At 47.1% G+C, this 25,437-nt stretch overlaps 1 protein-coding gene across 1 annotated transcript; it reads left to right on the top strand.

Annotated features, from left to right (window-relative positions):
* The first annotated feature begins 722 nt into the window (after nt 1–722).
* On the top strand, nt 723–25,263 carry NANS (N-acetylneuraminate synthase). The gene is made up of 6 exons (XM_038552913.1): nt 723–854; nt 6,097–6,312; nt 18,730–18,829; nt 20,068–20,222; nt 23,086–23,352; nt 25,033–25,263. Exons 1-6 carry the CDS (start codon nt 723–725, stop codon nt 25,240–25,242), a joined length of 1,080 nt encoding a protein of 359 aa, XP_038408841.1. The 3' UTR covers nt 25,243–25,263.
* The last annotated feature ends 174 nt before the right edge of the window (nt 25,264–25,437 follow it).

A 25,437-nucleotide genomic window follows, 5' to 3' on the forward strand; every position in this document is an offset into this window, starting at 1 on the left:
GCCCCACGCAGGGAGCCAGATGTGGGACTCGATCCCGGGACCCCAGGATCACGCCCCGAGCCGAAGGCAGATGCTCAACCACTGAGCCACCCAGGGGCCCCTCGTGAACTTTCTGAACATAAATGGAGACCACGTATTGAAACCTCACTACAGGACAAGTACCGTGGTCAGGGCCTTCTATACATCATGTCGCGAACCTATATAATTTTCCCATTTGGGGGAAAAGGAAAATAAGGTCCAGGAAGACTAACGCGTTCACGACCGAGAACCGGCTAGTGGGAGGGGCTGAGCTCAAAGCAGCTCCGCAGTTCCAACTCCAGAGTCCGTTTTTTCCATTACACCGTAGGGAGCCCGCTCCCCACGCCCGAGGCCGCCGTCAGCCTCCCGCCGTCCCACTGCCCTACGGGGAATGGTGGCTCCCGGCTGGAGCGCGGAGGCCGCGAGCACCACCGCCCCGGCAGCCCGGCCGGGAGCCCGCGGCCCCGCTCAGGAGCACCCGGCGGCCGTCCTCGTCCCGCCGCCCCGCCCACCTCGCGCAGGCTCCGCCCCCTGCCCCGATTGGCTGGCGGGAGCGACTTGGGGCCCGCGGATTGGCTGCGCGGCCGCGGGCTGACGTGGCGGCGCTGACGCGGCGGGGCCGCTGTGTGGTCCCCGCTGGGCTGCGGACCGGACTCGAGGCGGGCGGTGCGGCGCCGGAGCGCGAGGCGAGCCGAGCCGCCGCGATGCCGCTGGAGCTGGAGCTGTGTCCCGGGCGCTGGGTGGGCGGGCAGCACCCGTGCTTCATCATTGCCGAGATCGGCCAGAACCACCAGGGCGACCTGGAAGTGGCCAAGCGCATGATCCGCACGGCTAAGGTGAGGGCAGAGCCCGGGGCGGAAAAGGCGCCGGCAGGAACCGGGACCGGGGGCGGGGGCGGGGCCCGGAGCCGGGGGCGGGGCCGGAGACTGCAGGCGGGGGCGGGGCCCGGAGCCGGGGGCGGGGCCGGAGACTGCAGGCGGGGGCGGGGCCTGGAGCCGGGGGCGGGGCCCGGAGACAGCAGGCGGGGGCGGGGCCTGGAGCCGGGGGCGGGGCCCGGAGACAGCAGGTGGGGGCGGGGACCCGGGATCCCGCGTGCGGCCTGGCGTCCCGCTCGCCGTGTCCGTTCTTAAATCTTTGCGGTCCTCCTCACCTCTCCCCACCCTCCTCACCTGTCTGCATCCCTGCAGTTGCCTCCTGACCCGTCCTTTGCCCCCTTCGGGTGGCAGAAGGATCTTCCTAGAGCACAGGTTTGATGAGGTCGTACCCCTGCCTCAGTGGCTCCCCACGGCCCGCGGGTGGAGCCAGAACCCCTCACCGTAGGCTTCAGGACCTCAGTGACCTGGTTCCTTCCTGCCTGCTCATTGTTTCGTCTCCGACATCTTTCAGCGACCTTGAATTACTTCCAGCAAGTTCCGGAAGTTCCCGAAGTTGCTGTGATCTCCTCTCACTTGCCTTTCCTTGTGTTTGGAAAAGGAAATGGTGAAACCGTCAGGGCTCTGGATTCAAATTCAGACGCCACCACTTACCAGCCGTGTGAACACGGACTAGTTACTTAACCTCTCTGTGAGCCTCCGTTTCATCGTTTGAAAATCGGCTTGATAATAGTACTTAATAGAGTTTGTAAGAATCTAACGGGATGATTTATGTAAGGCTCTTAGCACAGTATTTGGCACAGAGGACTCAATAAATGTTAGCTATTAGCGATAGATTTATAAATATTCATTGCTCCCTCTTGGCAATTTTTTTTTTTTAGATTTTTAATTTTTTTTTATTTTTAAATTTATTTATTCATGAGAGACAGAGAGAGAGGCAGAAGGAGAAGCAGGCTCCCCACAGGGAACCTGATGCGGGCCTGGATCCCAGGACCCTGGGATCAGGACCTGAGCGGAAGGCAGAAAGAAGCCCAAACTGAGGCACCCAGGAACCCCGGCAAATTTCCATTCCTGTCCAGGTCTACTTGGATGCTTTTTTCCAACCCTTTCCCTCAAGGCTGGGCCCCTGTCATTGCTCCCATCATATTGCATTGTCACTGTCCAAGTTCCTTGCTCTCTCTGTTCAACTGTGAAACCCTTGAATGGGGGACTATCGTGTTTTTATTGTGACCTTAGTCCCCAGCATGAGGTCTGTGCTGTGATTTCTGGGTTTAAGGATGGCTCACTCCCATATTTTTCCCCCCTCCCTTCAGTCAGAGGTGTTCACCTAATGTCGTTAATTGTGATTAGGTATTTATCTTGCTCTTCGTTCAGGACTAACTCTGCTTTTATGGAAGCCAACTGAATGCTAAGTGCTTACTCTATCAGATACTGGGCTAAATGCTTTAAATGCACCATCTCATTTCATTATTATAATACAATGTGGTAGATGCTATTGTTTTCACATTTTTTTAAAGATTTTATTTATTTATTAGAGAGAGAGAGAGAGTGCATGCACAAACAGGGGCTAGAGGGAGAAGCAGGGTCTCTGCTCAGCAGGGAGCCTGATGTGGGGCTCTATCCCAGGACCCCAGGATCATGACCTGAGCTGAAGGCAGATGCTTAACCGACTGAGCCACCCAGGTGCCCCTATTGGTTTCATTTTAAACCCTCTGAGAAGTGACTTGCCCAAGGGCACACAGCTAGAAAATACTGGACTGCAGAGGTTTGTTCCTAACCGGAGAGCATAAGCCTTTGTGTGGTAACATTATTTTCTAGAGGGGTAGTTCCTGCTCTTAATTTATGTTCCCTATAAATTCAGAGGTGAGAACTCTGAATTCTGAGGTTGTAAAAATCCCCAGAGACATTGAAGCCATAGAAACAAAGTTTTTTTCCTTCTCTTTTCATTGTGGAGGTTAGTTCTGGGGTGAGGGGAGGAAAATGCAGAGGTTGAGGCTGTGGTACAATGGAAAGAGCACTGGACTGGTGTGAAGATAACTATTTACTAGCTGAATAATTTTGGGCAGGTGCTCTTTCCTCCCTAGGCTTCAGTTTCACTTATTTTATAATGTATGTGTGTGTGTTTTTAAAGGTTTTATTTATTTATTCATGAGAGACTCACAGAGAGAGAGAGGCAGAGAAACAGGCAGAGGGAGAAGCAGGCTCCCTGAGGGAAACCTGATTCGGGACTGGATCCCAGGACCCGGGGATCCCGACCTTAGCCAAAGGCGGATGCTCAACCGCTGAGCCACCTAGGCGTCCTGTGTTTTTTTTTTTTTTTTTTTTTTTTAAGATTTATTTATCCATTCATGAGAGACACAGACTGAGAAAGAGAGAGAGGCAGAGACATAGGCAGAGGGAGAAACAGGCTCCTCACAGGGAGCCTGATGTGGGACTCTGTCCTGGATCCCAGGATCACGACCTGAGCTGAAGGCAGGTGCCCAACCGCTGAGCCACCCAGGCGTCCCTGTGTTTTTGTTTTTAAACTTAAAGTAGTGGAATATCTTGAAATCCTTGTATTTTAGGATTTTTTTTTTTTAGTCTTTGTTGCCAAATAGTCACATTCCCATGTTTAATTACCCAGAGTTGCTCATACAATAAATGAATCTATTTGCAATATTTAAAGTTGAGTTCAGTTGTTTTTATTTTCCTACAACAAAATATACCATCATAATTATATAATATATATGAACTGTAAACATAATTAGAGATTTACTAATTGAATATACTTTTAACTTCCAAATTTTGCTGCAAAGTGATCATCACACCTTGGCCCATCACACCTTAGATCCTGGGGTTTTGCTGCTTGTTTTTTTGTGGGTGTTTTGTTGTTGTTGTTGTTGTTGTTGTTTTCTTTTTGCCAGGAGAGAATCAATAAAAACTTGAACAAAGAAACCATCAGCATTATAGTAAAACAGGGACAGTGATTGTGTTTTCTGAACCTGGAGTTTACCATAGAATGAAATAGATTAATAAGTAATTCAGTTTGGGGTGCTTGGTTGGCACAGTCCATTAAGTGACTGGCCCTTCGTTCTAGGTTTCAGCCCACGCCCCTCCCCTCCCCACTGCCACCAGTTGGGGTCGGCTCCAGGCTCAGCTGGGAGTCTGCTTGGGATTCTCTGTCCCTTTCTTTCTGCCCCTTTTGTGAATGTTCTCTCTAAAATAAATAATTTAAAAAAAAGAGAGAGGAAAAATAAATAAAAAATAAAAAGAGGGATCCTGGTGGCTCAGTTGGTTGAGTGTCTGTTTTTGGCTCAAGTCATGATCCCAGGGCCCTGCATCTCATCAGGTTCCCTGCTCAGCCGGGTAGAGGTGGGGAGGAGTGTCTACTTCTGCTTCTCCTTCTGCCTGCCCCCTCTACTCCTGCTCTGTCTCTTGCTTTTTCTCAAATAAAAATAAATAAAATCTTTTTTAGTAAAAGAAAGAAATCACTGAGTCTTAGGAAGGAAGTGGAGGAAAAAGAAAGAACCTGCTCTTCTCCCCAGACAACTGCTGTCACGTGGAATGTAGTAGAATTTTTATCTGACCTCTTGTCTCTAATAGTTTCTGCTACTTCACATCTATCTTCTTTCTGTAAATGAAAGGTTTGCCCAGAGAAGACGCTCTTTCACTTTTTGAAGGTAAGTTCACTCCTCGAGTTAGAGCTGAGAAGCCAGGGGTGGAAGCAATGCTCTGTGAACCTCTCCCCCCTTAGTTTGCTGGTGGCCTGGCATAGCTGGGTTCCAGGTGGCAGTCATGGGCCAGGAGACACACGTTCTGCAGCCTTAGCAAAGCGATCTGTCCAGCTCTGCCAGAGACTCACTGTGCGGCTTTGCTCAGGTTTCTCTGGGATGGGGGATCTTCCTCTAGACAATGAGAACTCTGTTGCCCAAGGTCACTTTCATTTCTCATGTTTTTTGAACCTTCCTGACCATGCCATCTTGTGGTCTTTCCAGGAGTGGGAACAGCACTGCTAGCACAGATATTTCTGGAAGTGAGGTTTTTAGCAATGTGAATAACTCTGTCTATAGAAATGTCAGTGAGCTAGAGACTTTAGAGGATTTTCCTTAATCTTTCTATTGAATGGTTTTTGTTTTGTTTTGTTTTTAAAGATTTTATTTATTCATGAGAGACACAGAGAGAAGCAGAGGCACAGGAGGAGGGAGAAGCAGGCTCCATGGCGGGAGCCTGACGTGGGACTCGATCCCGGGACTCCAGGATCGTGCCCTGGACCAAGGGCAGGTGCTAAACCACTGAGCCACCCAGGGATCCCCCCTCCTTGAATGGTTTTTAAAAGCAGTTGAGGGGCACCTGGTTGAGGGGCACACTGAGGTGGCTCAGTTGCCTAAGCATCTGCCTTTGGCTCAGGGTGCTGGAATCAAGCCCCCACATCGGGCTCCTTGCTCAGTGGGGAGCCTGCTTCTCCTTCTCCTGCTGTTCGCCCTGCTTGTGCTCTTTGTCAAATAAATAAATAAAATCTTTTTCATTTTTTATTTATTTATTTTTTTAAATCTTTTTTAAAAAGCAGTTTTGAGAGATTGGGGGTTGATTGGCAATAGAATTATAGATTTTATACTTGAACAAGCTTTTATGTTATAGCTTCTGTTCAATAAGGCCTAGGCCTTTCTAAGTCTTGTTTGTTTACTTTTTGTCCCAGAACCTCTTGTTCAAACAAGATGCCATGCAGAAAAGCACAAGTGCAAAACAGCAAAAGCAGAGTTGTTTCCTGCCCCGTGAGGGGCTCCTCAGAACAGCTGCAGGTCCTGGAGCTAGCCCAGGGCAGCTGTGTATGGAGATGGAGATGCTGAGTCCTGAGAGCGGGAGTGACTTATCCAAGAGTGAGGGTCAGGTCCTGACTGCCTCTCAACTCTGGCCCAGTGCTCGTTTTGCTGTCCTCTGCTGAGTTATCCAACTTAAAATCTTCCTTAACTGTTTAATTATTTTTAATATAAAACAGAGTGGGGAAAAAAGTGCCCATTTTTTGGTTCCTTTTGCATTTTAAGGGGGGAAAATAGGGGAGAGCCCCATCCCCAGCCTTTTCTTCCTTTGAGACTTTCTTGCTTCTCCTGTTCCTCTTTGCCTGTCATTAGTTGGCCTTATTTTTAAAGATACAGATGTCAGAGCATTTACTCCTACATTTACCTTTTCTCTGAGAATCCACGACAGGTGTGTTGTATGTTTGTTGCAGGAGTGTGGGGCCGATTGTGCCAAGTTCCAGAAGAGCGAGCTGGAGTACAAGTTTAATCGGAAAGCCTTGGAGAGGCCCTATACGTCCAAGCATTCCTGGGGCAAGACGTACGGGGAGCACAAGCGCCACCTGGAGTTCAGCCACGAGCAGTACAGGGAGCTGCAGAGATACGCTCAGGAGGTTGGCATCTTCTTCACGGCCTCGGGCATGGATGAGGTGAGTCCTCATAGGGCTGCTGTCATTTGCTACAGGTGCCTGGTGGCTTTTGGCCCAGAGTCAGCTCCAGCATTTGCTCACTTGAGACTTTTCTTGTGCTTTGTGGACCTAGAGTTCCGTGTCACATTAACTGCATCAGTGCCTAACTAAATGGGAGGCCATGGGGAGCAGAGGCCCGGTGAGATTTGGTGGGAGGAGTACCAGAAGTTTCCAAACAAGTTGTTTTTGGGAGGAGGGGGGCAGCCACACTAACATCCCTGAGTCCCCTAAGCTTGTGGGAGACCCCAACCAGACCAGTTTTCTCCCAGCAGAAAGTGGCCTGGACTAAGAATCAGGAAACTTCCCTTCTGATAGGGATCTGCCCCTGCTGAGTGGCCGTGGCAGATTTGGGTGGGTGGGGGGCATCAGTAGTTGTCCTGAGTGGCTCACAGAATGGTCATGCTGACATCCGGGGAGGGTTCCTGCCAGTGCCAGGGACCCAAGAGGGTCCCATCTGCTCTGTGACCTGACTCTTTGAGATTCCCTCATGAACTCTTTTTCAAATGTCAAAATTTTAATTGTAAAAATAATAAATATCATAGGAAGTTTAGAAACAGGAAAAACTGACCCATGCTCCCTGTCTGGTGGCTCTTTTTACAGATTTCCTCCTGAAGTTTTTTATGTGCATGTTTTATTGCCTGGTTGCAACATTTGGGAATATTTAGTTCTGTGTGTGCTTTTCCCATTTAACATTATACCACAAGCTTTTATCCATATCTGGGCTTTTTTTCCAGCTTTATTGAGATATAATTGACATCTCAGTCCCCACGTCTTGTGCTTAAAGTTATTTTTTTTTAACTTTTATTACTATCTTTTGAGAGAGCACACGCATGTGAGCACATGGGCTTGAGTGAGCGGGGGGGCAGAGGGTGAGGAGAGAGAGAATCCAAAGCAGGCTTCACCCTCAGCTCAGTGCAGAGCCCATTGTGGGGCTCCATCTCACGACCCTGAGATCATGACCTAAGCTGAAACCAAGAGTCTGTCGCCCAACTGACTGAGCCACCCAGGTACCCCATGCTTAAAGCTTTTGATAGCAATGTAATATTTCTTTTTAAAAATTATTTATTTATTTATTTATTTATTTATTTATTTATTTATTTATTTATTTATTGCGGCGGGCCGGGGTGGGGGGTGGATGCACAGTTGGGGCGGGGGTAAAGGGAGAGAGAAACTTAAGCAGACTCCATGTTGAGCACAGAGCCTGATGTGGGGCTTAATCTCACTACCCAAGATTGCGACCAGAACCGAAACCCAAAAGTCAGATGCTTACCGACTGCACTACCTGGGAGCCCCAGCAATATAATACTTTTTTAAAGGATTTATAACATACCTAACCATTTCTCTAGTTTTGGACATGCAAGTTACTCTCATTTTTCTGTGCTTATTAATAATACTGAGATGAACATAATTTTTCTGTATTTTATGTTCTTTCCATAGGATAGCTTTGCAGAAATAGATGATTAGATAAAACCTACAAGCGTTATTATGGCTCTTGAAACAATTGGAATGCTTGTAGTCGATTAGACTATTTGAAGCAATTCCGGTTCATTTTTGTAGGCCTCCCTGACCGTTTGTGTCACTGTTCCAACCCCAAAATATGTCTGTAAATTGAGTTGAAAAGAAACATAAGTCTAGCCTAGGCTGTTGTAGTTTTAATGGGGTAGGGAGGCAGAGAACCTAGGCATCTTTGGGAGACAAGTCCAGGCCTCCGTTCTCTAGCACAGATTCATCCCTTAATTTGCAGCTTTCGTAAGCATGACATTCTTTGGATCCAGTTGTACACTTGATGATCATAATTTCCTACTTTTGAATGATAAGTTCTGGCTTACAAAGCATGTTCACTTACAGTAAATGTCTTATCCTTACTCTGCACCACTCGGCAGCTGAAGAAATAGAGGCTCAGAGGGGCCAGGAAGGTTGTACAAAGTCATATAGCTAGGAGAAGGGTCTCGAAGGCAGATCTGATGCCTGGTGCTGTGTGCTTTCTTCAATCCTTCAACTCTGCCTGGGCATCAGGCCAGGTGTGTGTGTGGCTTCAAGGAGCTCAGCAGGGCCTTTGGGCTTCCCCCTTGTTCTTCACCACCTTGATGTCAGTGGCTGGAGAGTCTCTGGGCCCGAGAGCTGCTCTGGGGACCAGGAGATGGATTTTTTTAAGGAAAGTGTTCCTTGAGGAGTTCCGGGGCTTTTTCCTGATCCCAGCTCAAGTAGCATATCCTTGGGAAATTCTTCATATTCCCCTGCTTGGTTCAGGTGCCTCCTCTTGTGTTCTCCTGATGCTCGGTACTTGTCTGATTGGGTGTGAACTATACCATCTCCCTACCAGACTGCTAGCCCCGCAGCATCCCTAGTTCCTGGCATGCAGTAGGTGATTGGGAGGTATTTGTTGAAGGAATAAATGAGTGAGCCAAACCAAAGAGAGGGTTAGTGGTTTTTATCAGATCCTTAAAGGATCTGTAAATCACAAAAGCTTAAGCAGGAAAGAACATGTGCTTTAGGATCTGAAAGACTTAGGTGTTGTTTTTGGCCCTACCATTAATTAATATTTCTTGAGTATTTATGAGGTACCAAGTTTTATGCTGAGTATTTTAAACATATCAACTCATTTGCTCCTCTTAACAACCTCTTCAAATAGGACAGTTATCCCCATTTCACAGGAAGGTGTCAGTAGTCACTAACCTCTGGGTCTGTTTCCTCATAGGTAAAGGGCAAGGCATTATTAAAATACCTAACATGCAGGCTTGTCTTCTGGAGCAGGTGAGACCATATACGTAAAGCACACGTCTCAAGGCTGGGCACTGTGTGTTCACTGTGAACCCGGATCCTGGCATTTAGTCCATCCTGATCTTAGTACATGCCAGTACACGCTAAGTCAGTGCCTGGTGAAAGGAAAGTCACACCTAGAAAGTGACATTTGTTTTGGTGATGTGCTTGCTTACTTCATGTACTATGAGTTCACAGCATCTTGGGATTGCTCTTTGGCAGTCCTCTGGAACTCAGGCACTCAGAGACAGCCAAGCCCTCATCCTCAGAGGGCAGGTTTGGGTTCAGGAAACTACTGATCCTTCTTGTGCCCAAACGTGAAACTTTTGGTCTGATTGACGTAGTAACAAGTCAGTAATGAGACAGGGCCTGCAAAGCTCTAGGGAGAATTTCCAAAGCTTATGGCAATATTCTGGATCATCCCTAGTGTTGCCTTTGGAATAAGCCTACAGTCTTTCCCAGAGTAAGGACTTTGAGAAACACTCTCATTTGGAGGACTAAGTCCTGAACCTGTTAAAAATAATTAGTCTTGGGACGCCTGGGTAGCTCAGTCAGTTCGGCATCTGACTCTTGATTTTGGCTCAGGTCATGATCTCAGGGTACTGAGATTGAGCCCCATGTAGGGCTCCACACTCACTGGGGAGTCTGCTTAAGATTCTCTCCCTCTGGGATCCCTGGGTGGCGTAGCGGTTTAGCGCCTGCCTTTGGCCCAGGGCGCGATCCTGGAGACCCAGGATCGAGTCCCACGTCGGGCTCCTGGTGCATGGAGCCTGCTTCTCCCTCTGCCTGTGTCTCTGCCTCTCTCTCTCTCACTGTGTGCCTATCATAAGTAAATAAAAATTAAAAAAAAAAAAAAAAGATTCTCTCCCTCTCCTTCTGCCCCTCCCTAGCTTGTAGGCGCATGCACTTGTGCACACTCTCTCTCAAATAAATAAGAGAGAAAACAGAGTGAGTGAGAGAGAGGGCAAGTGGAAGAGAGGGACAGGAGGAGAGGGAGAAGCAGGCTCCCTAGTGAGCAGGGAACCCGATGTGAGGCTCGATCCCAGGACCCTGGGATCATGACTTGAGCTGAAGGCTTAACCAGCAGAGACACCCAGGCACCCCAATAAATAAATCTTTAAAAAATAAAATAATAAAAATAATTAGCCTCGGTGGTGTAGTCATTCCCCTGTCCTCTACCACGTAGTTGTTTCCCTAGGACAGTTTTTCTAAAACCTGACGAAAGAAAGGGGAAGTAGAAGAAAGTCACATGGGAGTTCCCTTGCAGTGACACCAGAAAGCAACAATAACAAATGAGAGTACTGGGAGGAGTGTGGCGGTGGTTCTCAAAGTGGGGTCTGGGAACCCCTGGGGGAATCAGAAGACCTTTCAAAAGGTCCACCAGGTCCAAACTGGTTTCATAGTGATACTCCGAGGTGATTTGCCTTTTTTTTTTTTTTTACTGGCATTCTCTCCCAAGTGTATAGTGGAGTTTTCTAGAGGCTGCGTGGCATCATTCTCCCAGCATTGGCTAAGGAAAGGTGTGCTGTGTGCTCTTGTGTTTTAGTAACACTCTTCTCACAGACCACACGATTCAGCAGTTAAAGTTAACAATTCAGTTGTTTTTAGTATATTCAGAGTTGTGGTGGCCATGACCACAGTTGACTTCAGTGCATTTTTATCATGTATCCATTCCTAGTCATTTATTTCTCAATCCCCTCTGTCCTCCCAGCCCTAGGCCACCACTTATCTTTCTGGCTCTGTAAATTTGGGCTTTTCTGTCACTTATTTGCTTTTCTGCAAAAAGTTTACCTCACAAGCATATGTCTCTAAACATGATAGTGTTGTGTGCTGTTGAACTTCATCGAAACACGATCATGATGCATACAGTCCTTTGGATTCTCTCAACATTCTGTCTGTGAGATGCACCTGTGACTGCTGGGATAACCAGAGTGAGACAGTATGTGGTTCTGTGTGACTGGCCCCTTTCACGTAGTAATGCGTTCAAGGTTCATCTGTGTTGTGCTTGTGTCAGAGCCTTTCTCCGCAGCACTTCTCTCTGTGTTATTGCTGAGTAATAGGCAACATTATGGATATGCTACATTTTTTTTTACCCACGTATCAGTTGATGGACATTTGGATTGTTTCTGCTTTTTGGCCATTAGGAATAATGCTTCCATGAACATTCTTGTACAGGTTTTGTTTAGACGTGTTTTTATTCTCTTGGGAGAGATATGGTAACTCTCTGTTTCACTTTTGGCAATTGCCAGACCGTTTTCCAGAGTGGCCGCAGCAGTTTACAATCCTCCCAGCAGTGTGGGAGCGTTCCGGTTTCTCCACAGCCTCACCAACATTTGTTGCCATCTGACTTTCTGATTCTAGATATCCTAGCAAGTGTGACATGGCATCTCATTGTGGTCTTGATTCTCATTTCCCTGCTGTTTAGCGTCTTTGCATGTGCTTCTTGGCCATTTGTATACCTTCCTCAGAAGAATGTCAGATCCTTTGCCAATTTTTAGTTGGGTTATTTGTCTTTATATATTCTAGATATGAGTCCTTAGATACATGAAATCCCATTCTCTGGGTTGTCTTTTCACATTTTGGCAGTATCCTTGGAAGCACAAACATCTTTAATTTTGATGACCTCCAATTCATGTTTTTTCTTATGTGCTTGTCTGTTAAAAAATTTCTCAGTTTTAAGGGTGCCTGGGCAGTTCAGTCAGTTAAATGTCTGACTTGGTTTTGGTTCATGTCGTTTCTCAGGGTTGTGAGATTGAGCCCTGCCCTGGGCTCCATGCTCAGTGCTGAGTCTGCTTGAGATTCCCTCTCCCTCTCTCTCTGCCTCTCCAGCTAGTGCCTTCTCTCTAAAATAAATAAATAACGTCTTAAAAAAATTCTGTTTTAAACTACAATGTAGTATTTCCACAGAGCTATCAGTCTGGCTAAAACAAAAAGTAACAATAACACCAACTAGTGGCAAGGACACAGAACAAATGAATTGTTCATACACTGCTGGTGGGAATGTAGAATGGTATAATCACTTGGCAAAATAATACGGCGCTCTCCTTTTTCTGAACACAACCTTATTTTAATACAATTCGCATGTGGTATCCTATCACAGTTCACTCAGAGTATACTGGTAGTTCCTTATAAACTGGACACATACAAAAATTTTGGCACCTATGTGCCAAACCGATGTTACCTGAACTTATTGGGGTAATCATTTCACAATGTATATGCATATCAAATCATGGTGTACACCCATTGTTATGTGTCAGTTATAGCTCAATAAAAAAATAACTACTTATTACATACCTAAAAAAAAACAGCAGCACAAACTAGAGATGTGCTCATCATGTAGCCCGCCAGGTGTCTGTCATTTGGTAATTTATCCCCAAAGAAATGAAAACTTAGAGTTCACAGAAAAACCTGTACACGCATGTCTGTAACAACTTTATTTGTAATAGCCCGCAAACTAGAACGACCCAGATAGTTCTCTGGCAGGTGAATGGTTCCAGCCATAAAAAGGAATGAAGTGCTGATACATGCTGCAGCTTGGATGGATCTCCAGGGTATTGCGTTGAGTAAAAAATCCAGTCTCGGAGGGTTGCATACTATACCATTTAGTTTCTTATTTTTTTTAAAGATTTATTTATTTATTTATTCATAGAGACACAGAGAGAGAGAGAGAGAGAGAGAGAGAGGCAGAGACATAGGCAGAGGGAGAAGCAGGCTCCGTGCAGGGAGCCTGACGTGGGACTCGATCCCGGGTCTCCAGGGTCACGCCCCGGGCTGCAGGCGGCGCCAAACCGCTGTGCCACCAGGGCTGCCCTACCATTTAGTTTCTATAGCAATCTTGAAATGATAAAATTACAGTGATAGAGAGCAGATGAATGGTTGTCAGTGGTTAGGGAAGGGAAGGGAGGCAAGTGGACGTGGCTATAGAAGCCTTGGAGCGGACATCTGGGTGGCTCAGCGGTTGAGTGTCTGCCTTTGGCTCAGGGCATGATCCTGGAGTTGCGGGATCCAGTCCCACATCGGGCCTCCTGCGTGGAGCCTGCTTCTCCGTCTGCCTGTGTCTCTGCCTCTCTCTTTCTGTGTCTCTCATGAATAAGTAAATAAAATCTTTAGAAGAAAAAAAGCCTTGGAGTGATGGCACAGTTCTGTATTGTCAGCTTGGTAGTCAGTCATGATTCTGTGCGTATGGTACAACTGCATAGAATTGGATACACACACACACACACAAGTGCATCCGTGTAAGAATGGTGACATCTGAATAAGACCAGCAGACTCTGTCAACATCCCTTACCCAGTTGTGATTTTATGCTCTAGTTTTGCAAGGTGTCACCATAGTAGAGGGAACTGGGTGCTGGGTGCATAGGCTCTCTGTGTGTTATTTCTTACAGCTTCATGTCAAGCTATAATTATCTCAAAATTAAAACTTTAAAGTTAAAAACACTCCAAATTCCTTAGTTTTACTTTTAATTCGATAAATAAGAGTAGATGGAGATAGAACCTACATAAGCAAAAACCCTGTAGAGTCCATAGTCATTTGTAAGAGCATAAAGAGCCAAACCTTTGGGGCCCCAGGCCGAATGGTGCATACCCAGGCTGTATGGTCACCTGTTTAAGATTTGAGTTTGAAGGTGCTGCTGCTGTCATCCGTGGGGAACCCCTGTGGAAGTGGTTCAACCTCTTTGTGCTTCTGTTTGTTCAGCTGCAAAGCAGGGTTAGTACCTGAACCCATCTTGCAGGGTTGTTGTGAGGATTACCCATGATTGTTGACACACAGCGTAGCACACAGCCAGCTTGGAGCAAACGTCAGCTTACCGTTAAGGAGGGCAACCAGACGGAGTGTCAGGACATTGGCCTTCTTGCCTTGGCTCTGCTGTAAGTTTATCTCAGCTTGGTGGCTCCCTGCCCTCTCTGGGCCTCAGTTCCCTTTTGTGTGTGAACAGGCTGCCGTCCAGAGGCTCTCCCCACTCTGATGCAGAGCCAAAGAAGATCTCACCAAGGCCACTCGCACCTGGGATGAGGGCTTTCCTCCTCGGTCCACGTTGCCAGGCACCCGGATGTGGACTCTGAAGGAGGGAGAGCACCTCTGTGCATCTGTGAGGCTTGCTTAGGAAAAGTCACTTGTGTAGGTCGTTTACCCCCAAGTGGCCCTGAGGTAGAAGCAGGAGCAGCTGGGAGAGGAGAAGAGCCTGGGTGTTGGTGGTCAGGGTCTGCCTCTTGGCCTCACCCTTTGGTTCCTTTCCCTCCACTCCCCAGGAAGCCCTTCTGTTGGCATGTGCGACACATGCTCTGCAGCCACACTCTCTGAGTTCGGGTTCTGGTGCTGATTCTTTGTGGGTTCAGGCTCATCATTGAAACCCTATTTGAGCCACAAGTGTCCCATCTGTAAAAACAGAATAGGGGCACCTGGGTGGCTCAGCAGTTGAGCGTCTGCCTTTGGTTCAGGTCGTGATCCTGGGGCCCTGGGATCAAGTCCTACATCGAGCTCCCCACAGAAGCCTGCTTCTCCCTCTGCTTATGTCTCTGCCTTTCTCTCTGTGTGTCTCATGAATAAAAAAATAAAATCTTAAAAAGGAACCAAGATAATAAAGATGCCCACCCCACATGGCTGTGGTGAGAGGTCAGATGTGAGGGCTGCACAAAATCTGCATCCACCGAATGATAGCTGTTCTGTTATTTAGGACCCTTTGGAGCTGTTTTGCCTCATATTGTCTGGACAGGGAGGCTTCTCTGTCCTAGGATTGCCATTTGTTCCCAAGTATCTTCCTGGCTGACCTGGGCAGAGGCAGTGAGGGGAAATGCATTCTTAAGAGTCTTTCTAAGAGTTAATTTGCTGGCCAGGTCCCTTTCCTGAACCAGCATGTCCTGTCTGCCTGGCTGTTGGAAGTGGGTTGGTCCCTTGTTCTGTGTTTACCTGGCAGGTGGCTCCGAGTATTTACCACCCTGACTTCCTTGTGGACGGTAGCCATTTATCCAGTGCCTGGTTTCTCCACTCTGTGTGCTGTCCCAGGGTGTTCTTCGTATGCTGAGGAAAGGTTACAGTGTGGTGGAATTGTATCAAGACTGAGAGAACTACCAGGGCACCTGGTCAATGCTGCAGAGAGGTGCATGGAACAGGGCTGAAATGAGCAGAGTTCCTTAGGACTAAATGGAGAGTTCTATGGAGAAAGCAAATGAAGGCCATGACCGTCGGGGTGGCCCCTGAAAGACATGCTGCCCTCGCACACCAGTGCCCTGTCCTATCAGAGCTGCCCTGTGGGATGCCCTCTTTCCATTTTCCACAGGACCTCAACAGTCTGAGGATGGGGAAGGGGCTCTAGAAAAATCCCAGTTCCTCTTCTTGCTTTTGTCACCCCTCAGATCAGTGGGTCATGACATGGAAAGGGAGTTCTGTGGCCACACATTGTCGAGTCTCATTTATTGATAATTAAGTACTACCAATTAATTATTAGTAATAAAGCCTGTCTCCCCCCGCTCCCCTCTAATATACAAGGATTCTGAGTTGAATAAGTTTGGGAAACACTGGGATTAAAAAAAGCTAGACGAGTGTCTTTATTGGGGACCGTCTAAGAGGGAGCAGTGCAGCATTTCACTGAAACCAGGTTGCTGGTGGGCCCCTTTCCTGCACCTGTCAGCCCGTGGATGCGCAGGGAAGGCCCTGTCGGTAGGGCTTCTTTTAGACAGATGGAGAAAGCCTTCGTGCTGGGGTGGGAGGGAGGGAGAATTGTGAGGCTGCCTGGCTGCACGGTACCCCGACGTGGAAAAGGGTTGGACAGCGGGGTGAGCAGGCCTAGGGGAAGCCCGAGAGCCTGTGGAGAACGAGGTGGGGGGGCAGTGGCGCTGACTGCACCTAAGGGGCCCTGGGCACGGCTGTACGGCTGTACCGTCTGGGGTCTGTCTGCACCATCTCTGCAGTTGCCACCCTGTGCAGGTTACTCCAAAGTGGAGTGTTCGGAACGCCACTAGGTGGGGCTGGGTCTCCAGGAGGACTGCCACAGCCCATTTTCCAGCCCTCCCAGGTGAGCTTCTGTGGAGTGTTTCTCCTGCGTTTGACCCCTCCGTGCTCCTGCTCACCCTGTGCCTCTCCTCTTTGTGCCCTTGGGGATTTGTCATCTGATAAGCCCTTCTCGCAGAAGTTGAACACTGTTTTTGTTTTTTTTTTTTTTTAATTTGTTTTTACTGAAGTTCAATTTGCCAACATATAGTATAACACCCAGTGCTCATCCCATCAAGTGCCCCCCTCAGTGCCCATGACCCAGTCACCCCATCCCCCCGCCCACCTCCCCTTCCACTACCCCGTGTTCGTTTCCCAGAATTAGGAGTCTCTCATGGTTTATCTCCCTCTCTCATTTTTCCCACTCAGTTCCCCTCCTTTCCCTTATAGTCCCTTTCACTATTTCTCATATTCCCCTTATAAATGAAACCATATGATGATTGTCCTTCTCCTATTGATTTATTCACTCAGCATAATACCCTCCAGGTCCATCCACATTGAAGCAAATGGTATTTGTCCTTTCTGATGGCTGGGTAATATTCTCTTGCATATATAGACCCCATCTTCATTATCCATTCATCTGTCGAAGGGCATCGTGGCTCCTTCCACAGTTTGCTATTGTGGACATTGCTGCTGTGAACATTGGGGTGCAGGTGTCCCGGCACTTCACTACATCTGTATCTTTGGGGTAAATACCCAGTAGTGCAATTGCTGGGTCGTGGGGTAGCTCTATTTTTAACTTCTTGAGGAATCTCCACACAGTTTTCCAGAGTTGACGTTGTGAGAGAAGGAAACTTAGCATAGGGTTTCCCTTTTACAGTAGAAAACACTCTCTCCATCTGCCAGATTGAGAAAAGTAGGAGAGGTCGACTTTGTTCAGTAAACCCATTAGAAGGAGTGTTTTTCACTTCCATCATAGAGCTGGTGAGACACACATAAACAGGAAGGGTGAGAGAGAACAACACGGAGGGGACAAGAGAGGCGAGGGGGAAAGCCAGCAGAGGGCAGACGGCAGGAACCGCAGCGAAGCTAGCTTAGCAGGCTTGGGTGTAGGGGGCACTCAGGCCACGCTGCACCGTGTCTCTTGGACCCAGGGCATTGTGAACTGCCTGTGAACTGTTCACTGGCTGGTTACCCACTGAGTCTGGCTCCCCGGCAGCTCTCACCTTCATGATATTAGGGGATTTACACACGAGGAAAGTTAGTCTCTGCGTGTGGCCAATGATTGAAGGAGCTTATCACCTGCAGGCAGGATGGAAGGAAGCTGAGGCAACGGTGGGTTGATTTGAAGAGCCTGCTGGCAGAATGACCTTCTCACACTGTTCCTAGCCATGGTTCATGTGGGTTTTCAGGCATGATGGCCTAATGCCTTAAAAAATAGGATTCACAGAACAGCAGTGGCTATATTACCAGGAACTTAATAGAAACACAGACCCACGGGTCCCTCCTTAACCCAGCTGAATCAGAATTTGCATTTCATTTGAGCAAGATCCCCAGGAGATCGAGGTACATTTATTAAAGTGTGAGAAGCAGTGACCCAGCCAATCAGGCCTTCCAAACCTACTTATTTTTTTTTTAAGATTTTATTTATTTATTCATGAGAGACACAGAGAGAGGTAAAGACATAGGCAGTAGGAGAAGCAGGCTCCCTCAGGGGAGTCCGATGCAGGACTTGATTCCGGGACCCTGGGATCATGACCTGAGCTGAAGGCAGATGCTCAACCACTGAGCTACCCAGGCATCCCCCAAACCTACTTCTGAAACCCAGGCAGCATTTTACAACAGATCAAACTTAGATATTTGGAAACATTCTGAGACCTTGATTCTCCCCACTTCTGATTTCCAACTCCAATTTTTAAAAATAGTAATAAGAGGTAGTTTGGGGGAGTTTTATAATTTGATAACAAGCTGAGATTTTACTCTTAAAACTTGCAACCTGCTGATTCTGTTAGCATTTGTTGACATTTGCCAATTTCCTGATCCTGAGTCTTATTAACGAATCCTGGTGGGGGCGAAGGATGGTGAAGGGCCCTCGACAGATAACCTTAAGCAGTGATGTGTCCAAAAAAAAAAGTGATGGAAGTTTGTTTTTCCTGTGGGCAGTGTTGGTTTAGGGGCTGAGAGGGTTTGGATTTGATGGGCCCTGCCACCTGTGGATCACCGTGTCAGGGCTGAGCCATAAAATGCTCCATTTTTTCCACTTGGGGCAAGGTTTGAAAGGGCCTCTCTTCCTGGCTGTTTGGTTTTAGATAAAGGGTAAGGCCTTTGAGGGACATTCACTTTCTCACCACCTGGATTTCTGGATCAAGATTAGGTCATAACCCTTTTGCGTTTGGACCCTGGGCACCTGAAAAAGGAAGGGTCTGGCTTGGGGTCCGATTCTTTTGCAGAGTTCATGGCCAGTACAGGCCAGCATGCAGTGTTTGTTGGACAAACAGATGGGTGGCTATGAATGAACGTTGGAATTTGAATGAAATGACTGATAACACACCTTTGCTTTCAGGTTGTTGTGAGAGGCCCTCTTGCTGGGCAAGAGGAGGGATTTTCTGTTTGTCTGTGGCTCCTCGCCTGACTTGAGGACAGTGATTTTGAACAGTGGTGAAAAAGAGCTCCTTCTTTGATTTTTATAGATGGCAGTTGAGTTTCTGCATGAGCTGAATGTTCCGTTTTTCAAAGTTGGATCTGGGGACACTAATAATTTTCCTTATCTGGAAAAGACAGCCAAAAAAGGTAAGTGTTTAACTTTTGCCCTAAAATGAGGAAGTTCCAAATCTTTTCATTTTTGCTCCTGTAGTAGAGCCCACTAAAGGAGTCTCCTTGAAGGCATTAGAAACCTCTATTCAATTAACATATACTCCTACTTTTCTGTGTGCTGTCTTGAAAGGAAAGAAGTTAAGGATAAGCCCATTTTTATAAGAACTTTAAAAATGAAAAATTATTTTATTTTTATTTATATGAAATTGAGGATATGGCAGTGTATACGGAATTTCTTAGAGGAAGTTCAGACTTTGAGAAATAGTCTGTATGTCTATCATAACATCTAACCTCTGCACGTTATGGTCTGTAAAGGGGTTTTGCAACATGAATCGTCTCATTTGATCCTCATAACAACCCTGGGACTGAAGCAGGTTATATGATTATGATGCTTTGTACTTTTTTTTTAGTAATAAATTTATTTTTTATTGGTGTTCAATTTGCCAACATACAGAATAACACCCAGTGCTCATCCCGTCAAGTGCCCCCCTCAGTGCCCGTCACCCATTCACCCCCACCCCCTGCCCTCCTCCCCTTCCACCACCCCTAGTTCGTTTCCCAGAGTTAGGAGTCGTTATGTTCTGTCTCCCTTTCTGATATTTCCTACCCATTTCTTCTCCCTTCCCTTCTATTCCCTTTCACTATTATTTATATTTCCTCAAATGAATGAGAACATATAATGTTTGTCCTTCTCCGATTGACTCATTTCACTCAGCATAATACCCTCCAGTCCCATCCACGTTGAAGCAAATGGTGGGTATTTGTCATTTCTAATGGCTGAGGAATATGATGCTTTATACTTATTTCGCAGGTGAGGCATGTGGGGACCACACAGCGGGGAGATGGCAGCTCTGGGCCTCACACGTACTCATGCCGTTGAGTTGGGGGGGCAGTGCTCGCCTTACCCTGCTGTGCAGCCTCTTAATCCACTGAGGTGCTCATGTTTCTCTGAGGGGTGTGGAGTTCCTCTGCCCCCTGAATTCAGTTCGCTTTGCTAGACAATAATATTGGGGGCGAGGGGAGTCTACATTTCCTCAGCGGCGAGGGCAGGAGTCCACCACGCTCCCCTCTCCCCCCGCCAATGGCTGGCACAGTGTTTGCGAGCTGTCTTTGGAGTTCATATGAATGATGAGACCAGCAGCTGGGGTATGCGTGAGGGAGAGTCAGAACCCGGAAAGGGAAAGTGATGACGGTGTTGGTGTTGGGTCACTCAGGCCGCCCAATGGTGATCTCCAGTGGAATGCAGTCGATGGACACCATGAAGCAAGTCTATCAGATTGTGAAGCCTCTCAACCCCAACTTCTGCTTCCTCCAGTGCACCAGTGCATACCCGCTCCTCCCTGAGGACGTCAACCTGCGCGTCATCACGGTGAGCAGGCCGTGGTCTGATGAGGCCATAGCAAAATGGCATCTCTTGGGCCATTTACTGTGGGAAAGATGGGGCCTTTCTTATAGCCAAAATTCTCACCTGTCTTGACATGCTTCATGTCATTTGAACATCCATTGGCAATCTTGCTGTTAGAGAATCAAATTAGAACCAACTGTGCAGTTAAGGAAGCAGGTACATTCTAAAGAGGGTGATTATAAATTAAATGTTCTTAAAACCAATCTTAATTTTTCCCACTCTGAAATTCAAGGTGCGAGCTCTCATAATTGTCTATATATACATTTTTTATGCTATATGTATTGATCATCAGGGGTCCCTCCTCTGTGAATTCCTTAATTATATCCTTTCTTAGTATGTTGGGTTTTTTTGTGTGTGTATGTGATAAAATATAAGATTTACCATTTTAACCATTTAGATGTGTAGTTCAGTGGTATTAGGAACATTCACATTAAACCACCACCATTCATCTCTGGAACCTTTCCATCTTCCCAAACTGATACTCTATGGCCATTAAACACTGACTCCCCATTTCCTTCTCCCACAGCCCCTGACAGGCACCATTCTGCTTCTGTCTCTAGGAATTTGACTACCCTAGAGACCTCTGAGTGGAATCATACACTATGTGTCCTTGGTATCTGTCTTCTCTCACTTACACACTGTGTGCAAGGCTTCTCCGTGTTGTAGCACATGCCAGCATTTCATTCCTTGTTAAGGCTGAATAATACTCCATTGTGTGTATATAGCACATGTTGTTTATCCATCCCTCCATTGATGGACTTTTAGGATGTTTCCACCTTTTGGCTATTGTGAAGAATGCTGGTAGGAACACTGGTGTACAAACATCTGTTGGGCTTTCGTCATACTGAGTTGTAGGAGACCTTCTTGAAACTTCTGGCTTTTCCTGATCTGTGCTATTTGCTGGCTCTGTTATTTTCTGCCTGTAATTCTGAGCCTCGGTGAGGCTCAAACTGGTCACAGTAACGGTCTTGAGGGAGCTTTCTCTCTCCCAGGGTTTTGTCTACTCCACCTCAGTCATTTTACAGATGGCGAAATCCAGTCCCAGAGGGAAAATGACTTACCTGCGTGAGATCTCACAGCACCTTGGTGGCAAAGCTGGATCTAGAATCTTTTGTCTCTTGTTGTCTCAGGCCACCTCCACCCCTCTCTCCTTGTAGCACCTGAAGCTTAACTTAATTAGAAACATGTATATGTAATTATCATACAAAACCACTATAGTTATATAGTGGAATTCTAAATAGACACAGACACATAATCCCAGTATTGCAATTAACAAGTTTCCTTTTATATTTTCCTTTTGGTAGTACAGTATTTTGACATTCTTGGGTTTTTTTTTCCACGATAGTGTAAGCTTTTAGATATGTTGCTATACATTCTTCATATTTAAAAAAAATGAGCCTTTTTGAAAACTGACACTGCTACCTTTTTTTTTTTTTTTTTAAGATTTTATTTATTTATTCATGAGAGACAGAGAGAGAGAGGCAGAGATATAGGCAGAGAGAGAAGCAGGCTCCTCACAGAGAGCCCCATGCAGGACTCGATCCCTGGACCAGGATCATGTCCTGAGCCAAAGGCAGATGCTCAACCACTGAGCCACTCAGTCGTCCCTACTGCTACCTTTTTACCTAAATTTCTATCTCTCCCAGGTGATAGATTTTTCTCCATTTCTCACTCATCTCTAAATTATATCATTCAAAAATTTTAAATGTGATTTTTAAACTCAAATAGCTCTGAGATATATAAACATTCTCTGTAATCTCATCCCACAGAGATTACTATCATCAACAATTTGCCTTACGTGACTCCAGATTATTTTCCTTGGTTTTCTTTCTCTGTGGATACAACCCCCCTTACCCTTCCATTTTTATCCAGGGTGCCGTAATATCCTCTCCTGATACTGGAGGACAGTGAGGGTTGGTCGCCCACCCAACCCCCGCATCTTGGGCCCAGCTCACTCATATTCCAGCCGTTTGACCCTGCAGCCTCTATTCCCTTGTCCATTATATGCCCTCTAATCTGGTTTTTGGGGCCTTTGCCACTCAGCTGTCCTAATCTTATATTAAACCCCATCGGACAGCTTGAGTGGCTCAGCAGTTTAGCGCCGCCTTCAGCCCGGGGTATGATCCTGGAGTCCCAGGATCGAGTCCCATGTCAGGCTCCCTGCATAAAGCCTGCTTCTCCATCTGCCTGTGTCTCTGTCGCTCTCTCTCTCTCTCTCTCATTAATTAATAAATAAAATCTTAAAAAAAAAAAAACCCATCTGGGTCTTTCTACTACACTTAAGCTTTCTGGTCTGCCTCAATGACAGGACTCGCTTGACGAATGTCTGCTGTTGCATTCAGTGAATTATAGATCACAAATTAGTTAATTATTTAGCATTTCCACCAAAGGATTGTTTCGAGATTGGGCTGTATATATTATTGATGATGATATTTGTGCATACAGCACACTTGCTTTCAGCAGCTCAGGCTAATTAAATGTGGCAGATGTTTTTTGACTGAGTTTAGGTATTTAGTTATAGTTCTCTTGTTACTCCAGGTGGTTTGTGCCGTGTGAAGCATTCTTAGAGTGCATTCTTGCTGAGAGTAGCCATTATTTTTGGAGCATTCCAGTGTGCTGAGTGCTTTTCACGCATTTGGAGCAGCCCTGGACAGGTACCAATATCATGTCAGGAGTTAGAAGCTCAGAGAGCTTCAGTGTCTTGCCTGTAGTTGCACAAATAGTAAGTGGCTAAACTGGGACTCCAGCCTAGATCTGCCTGACTCTTCACTGTGTGCATAAAATGCTACAATATTTAACCGCCCCCCCCCTTTTTTTTTTTTTGAAGGAATATCAGAAGCTCTTTCCTGACATTCCCATAGGGTATTCTGGGCATGAAACAGGCATAGCGATATCTGTGGCCGCAGTGGCTCTGGGTGCCAAGGTGCTGGAGCGTCACATAACTTTGGACAAGACGTGGAAGGGGAGTGATCACTCAGCCTCGCTGGAGCCCGGAGAGCTGGCTGAGCTGGTGCGGTCCGTGCGCCTCGTGGAAAGGGCCATGGGCTCCCCGACCAAGCAGTTGCTGCCTTGTGAGATGGCCTGCAACGAGAAGGTGGGTTCTCCACAACCCTGCTGGGCTCCACTGTCTTGGGAGTGACCATACTTGCCAGGAGAGTTGGTATTCATCTTGCCTGAGCCCAGGCTGACCCACAGAGTCTGGGGTCATATTAGCAGCAGGAGGAGCATGTCACTTAAGGGAGCATCAGTAGTTTCAGCAGTCTCCTAGAATCGTGTTGCAGTTTTCCTCCAAGCCTCTGAAGCCTTTGAGGCTCTAGACTCTAGGAGCTGTCAGGGGGGCAGGGTTGCCTTGTGAGACACTTGGGTGGTGAAGTCCTACTCCTTTGGAGTAGGTGAGCCTTGAGAGACAATTGGGCAGAAGGGTTCCATGAGGCCAGCAGGAGAAGGAGGCATCCGTAAGCAGAGGTGGCCCTGGATAGGCGGGGCGGTGGCTTGTCACTGATGGAGGATGATACGGATCTTCCCCGGGGAGCAGTGTGGCTGTACAGCACTGACCATCAGACAGATGGGATGGTGGGGCCAAGGAATACTGCCTGGCTTGCTGACCATCTAGGCTTCTTGGAGACCGTGGCCTAAACCTCTTGGCCTCTGGTCACAGAGCCAGGCGTCCTGGGGCTGCCGACAGTGCAGGCACTCCTATTCTGCTGTGGCCGTCTGGGTGGAGGCAAAGACCAAACAGCAGGCATGTATGAGGAATGTGGTCATCTTTTATTCTGGTAGGTCTTGATTGCTTCCCTCAAATTAAAGGTGCCTATGTACCAGGAAATGAAAATAATAGTAAAAGGCAACAAACTGCCTGGCAAAGGAGAAGGGGAGAGAACTGCACCAGAAGGGCAGAAGGAGAATTGAGCCCTTAATTTGGTTTTGAGTCTCTCAGCTCCCTGGGCAAACAGTGTTATACAGCAGGATGATGCGTCATCTGATGACATCCGCTGCTGACCTTTTGTCCTGGCACGCAGCTTTAGAATTGATTCTTTGGCCCTTACACGGAGGATATCGAGTGATACAGTGATTTGTTCATCAGCATTTATGGACAAGACCTAGAAAGTCTGGTCATGAGCTTCCGGTACCCTTTATTCCCCTCACCTGCCTGTCTGCCCCTTTGTAGATGGTCCCCTTTCCCGTCCTCTGAGTAGCAGCATACTCAGGCTTGTGAGCCCCCCCCATATCCTTATTTTATTGAGCAGGGTGGCCCTAAGTTTTGTGTCCTCTAAGAGCATTAGGCCAGAACTCAGGATCCCCATTCCTTGCAACTTGGGCCAAGTTATCTGCCCTCTGTGGACCTGTTTCCCATGTTCAAAGTGAGATATTGAACTGGATGATAAAAGTAATCATAATTTTTATTTATTGGGAGCATTCCGGGTAGATTGCAGACATTATTATTGCTAATCCTTACAGTTGTCTGACAAAGCTGAAGGCACTGTTATTTCCCATTTTGTAGAGAAACTCCACCATGGCTTGTACCCACCTAAAGGGGATTTGGACCTGGCTCTGGCTGTAGAACCTGAGCTCTTTCCTGTGTAGTTTATCCAAAAGCCCCTCCTCTGAGCCTCTGAGTACACCCCACACCCCACACTTTTCTAGGCCCCGAGGGTTCAAGAGGGTCACTACTCCCCGGTTATCCTGTGAAAACTGGTCAGGGACCTTAGGTATAAAACAACACGTGCCAGTTAATTTCTATGAGGCCGGCACTGAGTCTTAATTTTATCCGCAGCTGGGCAAGTCCGTGGTGGCCAAAGTGAGGATTCCAGAAGGCACTGTTCTAACATTGGACATGCTCACCGTGAAGGTGGGTGAGCCCAAAGGCTACCCTCCTGAAGACATCTTTGGTCTAGTGGGCAAGAAGGTCCTGGTCACTGTTGAAGAAGACGACACCATCTTGGAAGAATCGGTAGAAAATCATGGCAAAAAAATCAAGTCTTAAAATAAAGTGCCATTCTCTGAATTGCCTGCTGGTACTGTCGGGTGAGGTGGGACACGAGTGCTGGTCTTTAGAAACCTGGCTTTCATCCACTCATCCTCCCGAGACACACATTTTTGGTCTAGGCACTGTCACACCCGTAGGAGGGATACAAACGAAGAGCAAACATGCCAGTCTCTGCTTCAGGTTGGCTGGCCC

Source organism: Canis lupus, chromosome 11, assembly GCF_011100685.1.
Source record: "Canis lupus familiaris isolate Mischka breed German Shepherd chromosome 11, alternate assembly UU_Cfam_GSD_1.0, whole genome shotgun sequence".
Taxonomy (NCBI): domain Eukaryota; kingdom Metazoa; phylum Chordata; class Mammalia; order Carnivora; family Canidae; genus Canis; species Canis lupus.